This window comes from Paramisgurnus dabryanus, chromosome 1, assembly GCF_030506205.2.
Source record: "Paramisgurnus dabryanus chromosome 1, PD_genome_1.1, whole genome shotgun sequence".
NCBI classification, from domain to species: domain Eukaryota; kingdom Metazoa; phylum Chordata; class Actinopteri; order Cypriniformes; family Cobitidae; genus Paramisgurnus; species Paramisgurnus dabryanus.
Window position 1 is genome coordinate 60,900,526 of NC_133337.1, and position 14,606 is coordinate 60,915,131.

A 14,606-nucleotide genomic window follows, 5' to 3' on the forward strand; every position below is an offset into this window, starting at 1 on the left:
GAGTCATGTCACCGAGTAAATCAGTTCTCGCTCTCTCTCTTTCTCTGTTTCTTTGTCTGCTGTCTGATGTAATAGGTAAGTGCTTTCATTGGGAAGACATTTTCAGATGCTTATTCACCTGAGGATCTGAAAATAAAGTTGGAATCATTAGTTGTTCTAGATGCTGTCCTGTTGTTATTTAGGAGTAGATCAGGGCTAGTCCGCTGGAGGCTCGCAGGCCAAATTCGGCTCTCCAATCTTTTTTATCTGGCCCTCTGGTCATCTTTGTCTGAATTAAAATCAGCGTGATTACTTTAACCTTTTCACTGTACATGACAGAGGAGAGCCGGAAAGGGTCTGCGTGGGGTGCCATTGATCTGCAGGTGCGTAATTATAAAAAAAATGTACTTGTGCAACTACACCGCATGCGACACTCCGACTGGAACTGGTGTATTTTCCAATCCCAACACTGTGTGCAAAGTGAAAATTATAAATTATTTTTGGTTTATCTTTATCAGTAACACTTGAATCCTTAAAAAACGATTGATTAAGGATAAGTAAATTATTAAATATATTGGTAGATTAAAGGCTCTTTTGTTGCAATGAGGTTTTCTCCCATGTTGACACTGGATTTATTGTAAAACTGAATTTTCAACTCCAGCCGTCATGTCCGAATGTAGTGTACAATGAAAAGGCGTTTAGCCTATATATCTTTAAAAGAAAACATGAAGTGCAATTTTAGTCAGTAGGAGAAGACTGGCTATATGTTGTGAATGCATGCACGTGTTTGCTTGAAATGTAACTCTACATGTGTTGATTATTTACACTTGTACTTTTTTGTACTATGTTCAAAGTTGAACTATTAACATTTGGCTCTTGCAATGTTAAACTTAAAAAAAAAAAAAAGTAATTAAATGGCAAAATATTGGACACGATGTGTGCATCTTTTGTGAAAATGCATGTTTTTTTATATATATGGCCTATAACAAAACAGTAACAAAAACATAAGTTATAACATATAGAATAATAATAATATATATGTAATAGGTAAAAGTAAAAAAAAATATATAAAAGGTAAAAAGTAGGGGTAAAAGTTTGGCCCACCTCATATTTACAATTTTAAAATCTGGTCCTCGAAGAAGAGTAGTTGAAGACCCCTGGAGTACATTAAAGCTTTTTCTTATAAACCAGCAAGTTATAACCAGTAAGCTCCTCAAATGAATGCATCATGTTAAATGTGTTGAAGGAGAAGTGTGAGTAAAGAGCCGTTTGTTCAGTTTTCTCTCTCCGTCTCTTTTTTCTTTTATAGATTGACCATGTTATTCCTGTCGTGAACGCTGAGGTCTTTCTCCTTCACCCATCCAGAAAGCTTCTGGCTAAAGTGGTGTCATGTTCACCAGTGTCCCAGCAGCAGGAGATCAGATTCTGGGCTTCTTCTCCTAGAACCAACATTGCATCTCTTCTGAGTGGAGCCCTGTTGGAGGCCACAGCCGCTCTCGGGGCTCGAACATCTCTGTCCGGCTTCACCACTGAGCCCACGGGTCGAGCTTTGTGGAAAGGTAAGAGAAATAATGCTTAAACAATACATGGTTTTTAGGATTTAAAGTTTTGAGATTTACTTCAACTGTGAGTGGCATTGATAATGTGTCCAATCTGTCGGTTGTTTTGAGTGAGAAATCCAGTTAGTGATCAGGATGATCTGGACTTTGAGACTTCTTCTCTTATCATTCACGTGAAGCTGCTGCATCCTTTTAAGCACTGAACATTTAGTAAAACTCATCACCGCCGCAGTTGGCAGAGTAATGGTGAAAACAAGTAAAATCTATATACAATAGTAGGCAGAAAGCAGTAGGGAAGGTAAGTGGTATGTCCGAATTCATAGTATTCGAAAAACAGTTGGTGAAAAGTACCCAAATGACCTACTACTTCTGACAAGATCCCTAAGTGTTGATTTGATAGAGACTTTACTATCCCATGAGCGCTCGGGAGAGGAGTTATCCAACGAAGAAGAAGAACGAGAGGTGATGTTTTATGCAAAAATGTCCAAAAGCTCTATTCAAAAACATATATTAAACAGCGGTCTTTTGTGGTTAAATTTCACTAGTTTACCGTCATTCCGGTTAACGACTAACTTGTTGTTATGACGACGTATGTCACGTGATGTATCAACATGGCGGATGTAGTACTTACGAATTCATTCATACTTTTCATATTCATACTATATAGTACTTACTGCTTTAACAGTGGATTAGTAGATACTTCATCTAATTTAGTACATACTGTCACAGTATGCGATTTTTGATGCAGCCAATGACTTCCCGGCATAAAGGCAGTTCCGGGAAATGCATTCGGAGAGCCTTTCGTAGACAGTGTAATGAAATTCTGTTATAAATATAAACAGAGAGCGTCTTTGTAATAATTCATCCCATATTTGAAAAATGCAATATTAATTTCGCTGTAGAAATGCAATCAAAAGGTGTAAAAAGTGAAAATATAAACTTATTTACTCTAAATTTGTGCTCCAGCTGCTTTCTTGTACATCATTTTATTTTTTTCGAGCAATTCAAGGCAGGAAGGCATCAAGGCACGTCCAAATTCAATGTTAGGTTTACTTCCTGTCTCCTGAGATACCTTTATTGTCTTAATAAAAATAAAATGGCGGCCAGGAAAGCAGCTGGATAAAAAATTAAGTGTAAAAAAGTTTTATTTTCACCTTTTACACCTTTTGATTTTATTTCTAGTGAGAATTAGTATTGTAGTTTTTAAATATTTCAGATCACCGCAATGATTGCAAAACTCTCTAAAAAACACAAGGGGTCGCTGCAGTGCCTGTATTAACGGGGACAGAGAATGAAAAGCCATTTTTACCTTGTCTTTGTTGAATAATGGTAGTCTACCCACATTCACAAACATACAAAAAGTGCTAAACATGCTAAACATCTCAGTCTCATAGAAATTCCTCTTTTAGAAATGTCAGCCAGAAAACGGCCCAATCCGAAAAACTGATGCTTATGACATCACAGGCATCTCACTGCCCCTCCACTTTAAAATAATTGGCTACATTTTTTGAGTGGCAGCAAAGTCAGCCAATCAGTAATGAAATTGCAAGTTAAGCCAGTAGGGAGAGCCAAATAGGTGCAAAACCACTTGTTTAAAATCTCCCACCCTAATAGAGCTATCTGAGAGAGGTTTTTAGGAAGCTTCTAAGGCATTACAGACCCAAACAAAAATTTTTTGTCTACATGTCACATCACAGAACAAGGATAAATACCCCGTTCAATCATTCTATGTCACCTTTAACGAGACAGTATCAGATTACTTTTAAATGTGTGTTATGTGTATTAATATTTACTGCCAGGTAAACCTTGCAAAAAATTTAATAATCACAACCATGTGTGAAAATTATTTCATGATCAAACAAAAAAATTTATGAGAATTAAATGTCAACGCAATAAACCAGACAATTAATCGTCATAATCGTCAAAGCCCTAAAACAGTCAATTAATCATCACAATTGTCATAATTTATTAGACAATTAACCGTCAGCCAAATTTCATAATCATGACAGCCCTAGTTGGCTATGATGGCTGTCCAAATAGTTTTCCAGAGCTGCCTTCATGCCGCCAAAGTCATTGGCTATGCGAGGCAAAAGTCAGATGCCTAAGCTTTTTGAGCGCAGCCTTTGAATTCGGACGTGCCTTTGATACCTTCCTGCATTTTAGAGATTTCAGACGCAGCCAGTGTCTTTCAGATTATTTGTTTTCTGTGTGTGAAATGATGTCTTGGCTTCATGATAAGGTATCGGGTTATGAACTCTTTGTCTTCTCCATCGGGTGCTTTATAATGCAAGCGTCTGGCTTCTGCCTCCTCTCCTCCGACAGCACTTTAAACAGCCCAGCGTTTGCTTTCACTTGTGAATACTTGGACATGGATAGAATAAGGCGTCTGCTCTACTTTAATAATTTGATTATAACCACATTACTTTTACTTTATCATCTGGCTCTCATTCACTTATACCCTTTAGTTCTGTGTGTGATTTCAGCTGTAAAATGATCCTTTATGGCTCAAACCCACCGGCCCCTTCAACCCGATCCATCATAACTGTACGAGACCGTGTATGACTCAGTGACTCTGATATTCATAACTTCATAATATTTCTCTGAGCTGAGATGTCTCACAATGGGCATTCTTGTCATTTTTGGTCTTTAAAAAAAAGTGGTGAAAAATGTTTGGCTAATAAAGTGACTCGTCCTTTTAGCTTTATATAAGCTGTTATCATCTTCACTTTCGACTGTTTGTTAGGTTGAGTGAAATGTTTTTAGCCCAGCAATGCAGTAGGGCACGTGACGTGGGTATTTTTTCCAAATGTAGAAATCTTGTTTACATGTTGCATTTTCTTTTGTTGCCCTTGATTTGCTTCTCTGTTCAAATGCAAACAACTCAGACTTGGTCATGTAAAAATATTGTGTTTAGTGTCATAATATGTAAGCATAATATAAGCTTTTGTGTGGAGTTGGTAACTGTCCAATCCAGCTACTTCAACGGATTGGTATGGCAGTAGTGTTTGTTTGGAAACTATTTGAGATTGTTGGTTTCATTCAGATCCAGGAGTCATTGGGTTCGCCTCTGTTTGAGTGTCAGTAAAACAGATTCAGCTTCACAATTCATCTCTCATCTATCTGTTACAGAGGTTTTCTATAATGCCATCCACAGGAGGTGGACTTCACTCTTGTGTTGAGCCTAACAGGTGTTGCTCTCCGCTGAAAACTCATTTCTTGCTGAACATTTGATATTGATTCAAATGAAGTCGGTGAAATAAGAAATGGTGCGATAGAAACACTTCTGCACAAGTCGTAGTGTTAGGTGTAATGAATGATGAGAGTGGACAGGAATAGCTCGGGTCAGGTCAGCAGAACTCTCTCATACGTGTCCTGAATGACCGGCAGCTCAGTCATTACAGGAAGAATTCAAACCTAAAACCTTCACCACCGATGACTGTGAGATCATCTGCTGTGTGTTGTTTATATTGAACTGAGATCACGAGCCAAAACCTTCCTCTGTGTGTCCACTGGTTTAACCTCTTTATTCTTTGTGTTTTACTGTGATAATTCAGCACACCAGTACAGTATTACAGTATATATAAGAGGTTATTTTAAAAGCCTTTGTTGTGTGAAACGCTGAAGGACACCTTGTGTTGATTGTAATTGTTAATGGCTTTATTATGCACCCTGGATTAACTTATCTTCACATTATGGATCATAGTGTACTGAACATTACCCAGTGACCGTTGTTCTTATAAGGGTTCTTGATCAGGATGTTCCGGGAAGTCTAATGATGGAAATGATTCAGCACATCCCTATAGACCTGAATCCAAATTTACAGTGTAAATCATTGTTTGCATATCCAATTTTTTATGACCTGGTGAGCTCTTCTCTAGTGCTTCATTCTTCTCTGTACACTTCACACTATGTGTTGCTTTCATGTATTCGTAACATGACCTGTCAGGAATGGGCAGCCAATGAAGAGTAAGTATCAGTGAGAGAGTGTGTGGACGAGCAAGTCAGGTTGGTGGTAGTACAGAGCACACAGCTGCTGTCAGTGTCTTTTGCCACAGTGAGACAGCCGGCTGCCGCTATGAAGCACACGCAGAGGATGAACTACAGTCTGCGTAGTAAGTCATGTATCCTGTTACTGGTGTGTGTGTTGGTAGTGGGGCCGTTAATTGTGGTACTGGTGTATTTGCTGGTACTGATGTATGTGCTGGTGATGTTACTCATGCTGGTTCTGGTGCCTGTACTGATGCGTGTGTGCTGGTACTGATGCGTGTGTGTGCTGGTACTGATGCGTGTGTGTGCTGGTACTGATGCGTGTGTGTGCTGGTACTGATGCGTGTGTGTGCTGGTACTGATGCGTGTGTGTGCTGGTACTGATGCGTGTGTGTGTGTGTGTGCTGGTACTGATGCGTGTGTGTGTGTGTGCTGGTACTGATGCGTGTGTGTGTGTGTGCTGGTACTGATGCGTGTGTGTGCTGGTACTGATAGGTGCGTGTGCTGGTACTGATAGGTGCGTGACGTGTGCTGTTACTGAGGTGCGTGTGCTGGTACTGAGTTGCGTGTGCTGGTACTGATGTGTGTGCTTGTACTGAGGTGTGTGCTGATATTGATGCGTGTGTGCGTGTGCTGGTACTGACTCGTGTGTGCGTTCGCTGGTACTTACGTGTGTGTGCGCGCATGCTGGTACTGACGCGTGTGTGCATGTGTGCCGGTACTGACGTGCGTGTGTAGTACTCATCCTGGTTCTGGTGCCTGTACTGATGTGTCTGTGCTGGTACTGATGCGTCTGTGCTGGTACTGATGCGTGTGTGCTGGTACTGATTTGTGTGTGCTTGTACTGATTTGTGTGTGCTTGTACTGATGCGTGTGTGCTGGTACTGACTGGGTGCTGGTACTGAGGTGTGTGCTGATATTGCGCGTGTGCGTGTGCTGGTACTGACTTACTGTGTGTGTGTGTGTTTGCTGGAATGTGCGTGTGTGTGCGCACATGCTGGTACTGACGCGTGTGTGCGCGCGTGCTGGTACTAACGCGTGTGTGCGTGCGCTCTTACTTATGCGTGTGTACGTGCTGGTACTGACGTGTGAACTCTGAACTCTTTTTGTTGTTCAAGACTTTGTGAGACACTTATGTTTAAGTGAAGCAAACACATTGTGAATTGTACAATATTGATTTGTCTGTTTGTGATTTCAATATTGTCTGGAATTTGGATTTCAAATACTTCTGTAACTAGTTCTGTAAATATAAAGAATTTTGCTTTTACAAACTGTAACAGCTTAACTTCTTTAACCATCAGAACCTGGTTTATGTGTTGAATCTATCAGTCCTATTGTCATAGTATTAATATTAATTCAAGAATTCAGACTCTTATGATTGAAATAAAGTAGGCTGTTAGTCTTTTACCAAAGATTTACTGACAGATGAACAATCATCATCAATTCATATTTTCATCAAATAATGTTTTTCATATACATAAACCATATTCAAGATATTCAAGAATGCATTTTGTAGAAGCTCCAGTTAGGGCTGGGCGATAATTCGATAACGATAATTTTACCGATATAAACTTTTTCGATAAAACGATAAGGACAGTTCGATAAGTGATCGATAATGTTTAAGCACTGTGCGTAATGTTGCGCGAGCACTTCCGGATGCGGCACGCGCTCTTGGTTTACAATCACAGTGACAGTCAGACTTGAAGGAGTGGAAGATGAGGCAAGTTATTTATTTATTAGTAGAGACCTATGATTTTCGCGATGCGGATAACGCGGACGGAATCACGGAATCCAAATGCGCGGAAACATTTTCTTGTGTGTAATGTTGGACGCGCAAACAGGGTTCGTCAAACACAGCAGACACAGGTGCGTGCAGTATACTTTACTTTCATTCAGCGTCCGCCTTGCGCACGCACACGTCCGCCCAGCTTTAAAAGTATATTTACAGGACATTCACAAATTCAGGAAACTGAGGAAAAGCAGCAGATCCACCACTGCAGTGAATATAGTGTTTGGGTATGTGCGCTCCCACAGCAAAGTGACACCCTTGACATCCATTTATCAGCGTGTATAGCTCGTATATGTATAACACACGCGTGATCACTGAACTAAGTTTTCTTTCTTGTTTAAGTGAACATAAACAGCTGTTACTCAGTATATTGAAACTTAAAGCAGTCTGTCTTGGGTCTTAAAGGGACAGTAGTCTGCTGCTTTTGTGTCAGAAATGTGTTGATTTCATAACAAATAGATTTACATTTAATACAGATGCATTAAAACAAGATTTTAGTTTTTGTATTTGTCATGTTCTGAATAAAAAGTAGTTTAAAACCATTATTAACTGTCTGGTTTTTACAATTTTCATTCAGGAGCAAAAATCTGCCTTTAAATTTGACAGGAGTAAAGATTTGTTATTTATCATGATAATTATCGATATCGACTGATATGGAAAACATTTTCTCGATAATTTTTTGAGTCATATCGCCCAGCCCTAGCTCCAGTAGGTAAAATCTCAAATCCCTCATTGATATGAACTTCTCATCAGTGTTTATGAAGACAGAAGTGTTATTACTGCAATTTGTTTGTGTAATTTAATGTTACAGTGGTCTTCGTTTATTGTTCAAGAATAAATGTTTAGTTTTGTTGTTTGTTTTGTATTAACAGCTACAGGTCAGTTATTTTGCCATTACATTATTACATTTTCGAGCAGTTGGGCATTACAAGTAAATTATTGGTCATAAATCAAATGGGCATAGACCAGAGCTTTGTTCTTCCAGACAGATAATGGTTTCTCCTGAAGCTGATTATAAACACACTCAGGTGTTTAGAAGGTTTATCTGCATAAATCTATGTTACAGTATACCATCATCTGTCAGCTTGAACACACGTGTGCATCACTGCTGCTTTTGGCATGAAGTGAACCTCAGTCAGTCCAATGAGATGCTGGAGGTGAGACTTGTGCAATAAGACCATGCATGCAGACCCATGATGTAAGATGTTATGTGAGACCCGTGAGGTGAGATGCGTTTAGTGTAGTCAGACCCATAACATGTGACCCACGAAGTGACTGTCCCATGCATAAAGATCAGAGCAGCTAATGAAGTCTATTCATTGCCTTTATTGTGCTTCAAAAGGTGCTGTGTATAAAGAGCAGCTGTGCGTGTGTGTGTTTGTTTGTGTGTAAAAGCACCTTATTACACTTACATGTATGCATTTGGCAGATGCTTTTATCCAAAGCCACAGACAGTGCAATATACATTTTTATTATCTGTAGTCGCTGGGGACTGAACCCACAACTTTTGTTGTGCTAATGCAATGCTCTTCCCATTGATCTAGAGGAACAGACCTCAGAGATGATGATGAAATATTTATATTTCAGTTTTATGTAATATTAAACTGTACCTGTCAAAATTATTTGCAGCATTCGGGTTACAGTGTGTTATTAGTTTTGAGCGGTAGTTATCTGAAAAGAGCAAACCTTGGATTGTTGTGACTAGCCAATCAGAATCAAGCATTTAGAGAGTCGTGTTATAAGTCAGAATGCTCTCTTCTTTTCTCAGCTTGAGTGATGTTCATCTCTCAATCAATGACAGAAAGGAAAAGTTGGCATAATGAGTTTCTCAGCACAGATGACACAGCTTTGATGAAGAGCCTTTCAGCTCATAATATCACCTGGGGTGATTCACTGATTTCCATGATGTGGTGTGCCAACTTGTTTGCCAATGATATTTTGTGGTCGAGCACCTTTTTGAGCTTTATGCTGGTTGGATGTTCATATTTTTGGTGTATTTGTGCTTCTCAAATCAACTTAAACACTGTTCATGTTTACAACACACCCTGTTGTCCTATCAGAAGGCTTCAAACAGAACACACAAATGAAGCGTCACTGTTCTCCTCCCGTTCCGGCGATCACCGTGACTGCATGCAGGGCTGAAAAAACGCCGGTGACACTGACACAGTCCAGATCGGTTTAATTCAGAGGATTTATTTAAGTTTGCTTAACTATCCTTCCAGCGCCAGACCGACATACATTTTCTGATGATAATCTCGTGCGAGCAAACAGTGTAGATATGTAAATACATCGAGACCTGATGGAGAAAGAGCGAGTCCAGAGACTGTCAGAGTTTGTGTGTTGTTGTGGATAAATGTGTTTCATCTCTCAGATAGTTTATGCACTTCATCACCGCTCCTCATCACACTGTATATACTCAACTTTATTACCATTCGATTATATGCGCCTGTGTTAATCTTACTAAACACAATTACCACCAACCTGCAGTAAACAGACTGAAACCATCTGCGTGTGCTTGTGTTTGAGTCACAGGGAAAATCGAAATAGTTCAGATAACAGGATAAACATTTACCTTCTAAAGGAACAGAAGACTCTTTCCGTGTCTTCAATTGTTGACATTGAGTGCTGTGCATTAAAATCATCAGTTTCTCTCTCTGGCTCTCTCTCTTACAGAACGGCAGTTGTGCAGCTCAATGGCAAACTCCAGCGTCCTCCCGGCTGTTGTGACGGGCATCAGTAAAGAGCTAGCTGACCTCCGTCATCTCATCCAGTTCCCGGAGGAGATCGCCACCATCCTGACAGAACAGGAGCAGGAGCTGTACCGCCGTGTCTTTCCTCTCGACTACCTCACCTTCCTCACTAGAGACCTGAGCATCCCTGAGTGGCCCAAACGTCATCCTCACCTAAAGTCTTCACTGTCTGCCCCAATCATGCCCACCCCGAATCCCCTTCACAACACTGTGGAAGATCTCATCACAAGATTCAATGAGGTAACACACACAGTTAGTGCTGGCCGGGCGTTAATTCGATAAAGATAATATAATGTTTCTTGATAAAATGATAATGACAGTACAATAAGTGATCGATAATGTTTGCACACTATGCGTAATGCTGTCTTGGTTTGGAGTCCCAGTGTCATTAGGGGGCGTGCACACCAAAGCTTTTACGCCCACGGCCGGCACATGTTTTCAATTGTTTCCAATGTAAGCTCGGCGTTTTTCAAAAAAGCCAGCAGCTAGCGGTTTTCTTCAGTGCTAAAAAACTGGCGTCGAGAGTTGAAAAAAATTCAACTTTGGGTGAAAAGCTCCGCTCGTCAATGTCAGTTCTCACATGGCCATCCAATCACAGTGGAGGAGGGGCAGGACAAGTATCACCACAACCAACCGGCTCACAGAGTATCACAGCTACCGAAGCGCTTAGCTCAAGAAAGCTGGAGCTCAGCTAAAAAAAAGTCATTTGGTGTCCTCCAGGCGTTTTCCGCAACGTTTAAGTTTTGGTGTGCCCTTAGACTTGGAGGAGTGTAGTAAGAAAAATTAGCAACCGAGAAGAAAATGCAGTGCCTACGACTAGCACGAAGGTCACAGACATGGTTGACAAGAAAGGTCATTCAACTTCACTAGTATGGAGATATTTTGTTTTTTGCAAACAGAGCAACGTGCACTGCAAACTGTGCAGATGACTCGTGCCATCAAAAACAGGCAACACCACAGACCTATTTCATCATTTAACCCCTTCAGACCTTTTTAAAGTGTGGCTGTGTGATTTGAGCACAACATGCTGAAGATGTTAATTTTCTAGTGAGTTGAATGTGTTTGTAAACACCTGAACGTGGGTTTGTTGACAGATCATGAGAGTCTCTTCTGTTGCCTGTTTTAATGTTGACACTTAAAAACTGTTTATTGCAGTTTATTTAAAATATTTGATATGAATTGCGCCATGTTTGTCATTTGAAAGTGGTTTATGATGAGATTATTGATGTTGCGAGCTTGTCTGTAAGATGAGCTGTTTTTGATTTTGAGAAAATAATATAATCATGTACTGTATACTTGTCCATTTTGGTTTGGTTTTGTATTTGTTATGATGAGTTGTTTGTGGTTGTTGCACACATGCTCTTGACAGTTGGACTCACATCTGTCATACGTGTCTTTGTCTAGCCATGCCACTCCGAACTCAAGAGTGCTGTTACAATGTGATGAGACCCCGGCCCCCAGACACAACTGTTTACATAACTGACTGAATCTCTAAAGAGATGTTTTCAACTACAACACACCATTATGTAAATATTTGTGCCCGAACTGACGGCCAGATTCAGTGTATTGATGTTTAACGGTAAATAATGTTAGTTTGAACAAGGACGTTAAAACACTGTTTAGGTTTATTTTTATATATAAGAGTGATACAGTATATGTGTGTGTATCACTGAACTATAATAGCAACATACAGCACAGCAGCACAAAGAAAGTAAAAGTGATTGTGATTTACAGAAGTTTTCAGTCGAAGTAACAGACTGATGGTTCATTTACAATATATCACAGGCACAATGGTAGTATGTGCTCACTACCTGCCCCAGAGTGTTAATGTGCAGTTGCTAGGTTGTTCTCTGCAGTTTTTATGTTGCGTTCAGACTAGGGCTGCACGTTTTCAAGTTTTTCATTAACCGTTAACCGACACCCTTAGCGCTTAATACTCGGTTAACCATATTATGCGCGCCACAACCCAGAGATACAGACACAGGACAAAGGGGTAGTTAATTTTTAACACTTTTAATAACTGGTTGGACCACATTTAAAACGAAATTAATTTATAGAAATAAAACGCAGTGGTAAGGACAGAGCAGTTTAAGTATGTCACTGACTTTTGCGTTCGCAGGGATGGTAGGCTGGGCGAAGGTACTCGCAGGCTCCGCGGCCGCCTCTCTATGATGCCCGGGTGTTGGCTGGGTTTGTCGTGATAGTCCGTGAAACGGTGATTACCGGTGCTTCAGCCTCTCACCGGTTAGATCACTTGCCCACCCCGACACCGTCTTTCACCGTCGTTTTGATATTTTCTTGTAATTAAATCATCTAGTTTCTTTAGAGAGAGCAAACACTTACAACTGAATGTTTCGGATGCCGGAAGCAGAGCTGAACGCGCGTCACGTCACAGAGCAGCCGCAGGTGTCAGATTTCATTTATTTCTGTCAGAGTTTGCGAGGCGAGCTGAATGACCAGACGATAGCAGAAGCCGCGTGCTTACTCGTTTTTTGTTATAATGTACATATATGATGTTTAATATAAGCGAGATCGTTTGCAAATTCATATGCTATTAAAGCCCTGTTTTCAGATTGTTTATGGTGAAATAGAATGGTTTTGACTGAAATTTCGACATTTTCGGCTGCCCTGAGAATTTTCGCGTGTTTGTGTTTCAGCTCAGACCTCTACAATGGGTTTATAGGTGCACTGGAACAATACTTCCTAAAATGCATTAAACTTTCGTTTACAAAGACGTGAAACTCACCGAGTGGTCAGGGGTGTTCACTGATATGCTCACACAAAAATCGCTGCAAAAGATGCTTTCCAACAGCTGTTTTAGCATTCGTTGTTAACTTGTGGACCTATTTCCCCAAACGCCTCACACCCGTACATTCTTCCGCTTAGAGCTTGAATAATAAACACTCCAGCCCAGGTGGTGGCGCTAATCCGCCTTTGCCAATTGCAAGAATAGAAACAAAGTTCCCGGCGCGGAGTAATACCGTACCTCACAGGACGTCTAATACAGTCAATGGAGTTGGTAAAAACTACGATAAAACCTGTTGGAATGCGTCTTTTGGAGCGATTTTTGTGTGAGCATACCAGTGAACACCCCTGACCACTCGGTGAGTTTCACGTCTTTGTAAACGAAAGTTTAATGCATTTTAGGAAGGATTGTTCCAGTGCACCTATAAACCCATTGTAGAAGTCTGAGCTGAAACACAAACACGCGAAAATTCTCAGGGAAGCCGAAAATGTCGAAATTTCAGTCAAAACCATTCTATTTGACCATAAACAATCTGAAAACAGGGCTTTAAGTCTAAAATACCGAACTTGTCCTTTAACAGGTGGGAAAATTCTGTCACCTGATGCCACTTAACCGAGCAAAATGTTTCACTCGGTAAAACAATTTTTAACGGTTAATCGGTTAACCATGGACACCCCTAGTTCAGACGTCAGATGGTGATTCAGACGCGAGTGATTCCAATGTTAAGTCAATGTAAAGACACGTTGACGTGCGTCTGGAGGTCTTGCGGCGCGAATTGAGCGTTGCCACCGGAAATGCGCGTTAACCAATCAGGAGCTTGCTCAAGTAGTGACGTGATTACAGGAAGCTAACGAAGTCGCAGAAGCACCTCCCATGATGCGAATTTGTCTCAATGTCTCGATGAATAAAATTTCACGCGCGAATGAAGCAAATAAACTCAAAATGTCCAAGCGGCAAACTAGACACGGTAGACGCGAATTTGACGCCTCAAACGCGGCTGGTGGTTGCTAGAGCATTTTGAGTGGTTGCTAGTGCGTTCTGGGTGGTTTTTAGGGCATTCTGAGTGGTTGTTAGGGCCTTCTGAGTGGTTGCTAGGGTGTTCTGAGTGGTTGCTAGGGCGTTCTGAGTGGTTGCTAGGGCGTTCTGAGTGGTTGCTAGGGTGTTCTGAGTGGTTGCTAGGGCGTTCTGAGTGGTTGCTAGGGCGTTCTGAGTCGTTGCTAGGGCGTTCTGAGTGGTTGCTAGGGCATTCTGAGTGGTTGCAAGGGGCGTTCTGAGTGGTTGCTAGGGCGTTCTGAGTGGTTGCTAGGGCGTTCTGAGTGGTTGCTAGGGCGTTCTGATTGTTTGCTAGCAGGGTTTCCTGCAGCACTTTTCAGTTTGGGTGGTTCGCCTAAGCTGGGAAACCCTACCGCCTTAACCAGGTCGTTCAAAAAAATAAAACACAGCGAGCGGGCACGCGGGCCACACGGCCAAAATGAGAAAAACATGGTCTGGACCGTCCCTATCTGGAGGATAACTAGCCAGTTGATAAAACATCTCGGAGAATAGCACGGACGCTCTTCACACCGCGAGCGGGCACGTGTGCCACACGGCCGAAATGAGAAAGACGTGGTCCGGACCATCATGTTTGGTGGATAACTAGCCAGTTGATAAAACATCTCGGAGAATAGCGCGGATGTGCTTTACACGCGAGCGTGCAAGCGCACCACACGGCCGAAATGAGAAAGACGTGGTCCAGACCATCACTGTTTGGAGGATAACTAGCCAGTTGATAAAACATCTCGGAGATAAAGATAAAG

General features: G+C 41.2%; 1 protein-coding gene across 9 annotated transcripts in view; it reads left to right on the forward strand.

Moving 5' to 3' along the window:
• The window catches only part of plce1 (phospholipase C, epsilon 1), a 101,098-nt gene that overhangs the window by 51,577 nt on the left and 34,915 nt on the right, over positions 1–14,606 (forward strand). For 8 of the 9 annotated variants that reach the window (XM_065242727.2, XM_065242731.2, XM_065242728.2 and 5 more), the window contains 2 exons: positions 1,289–1,538; positions 9,988–10,304. In XM_065242727.2, the coding sequence (XP_065098799.1) occupies positions 1,289–1,538; positions 9,988–10,304 (567 nt within the window). Of the gene's footprint in view, positions 1–1,288; positions 1,539–5,538; positions 5,651–9,987; positions 10,305–14,606 lie in introns of those variants that run through there. The other variant, XM_065242735.1, reaches the window with a different exon arrangement.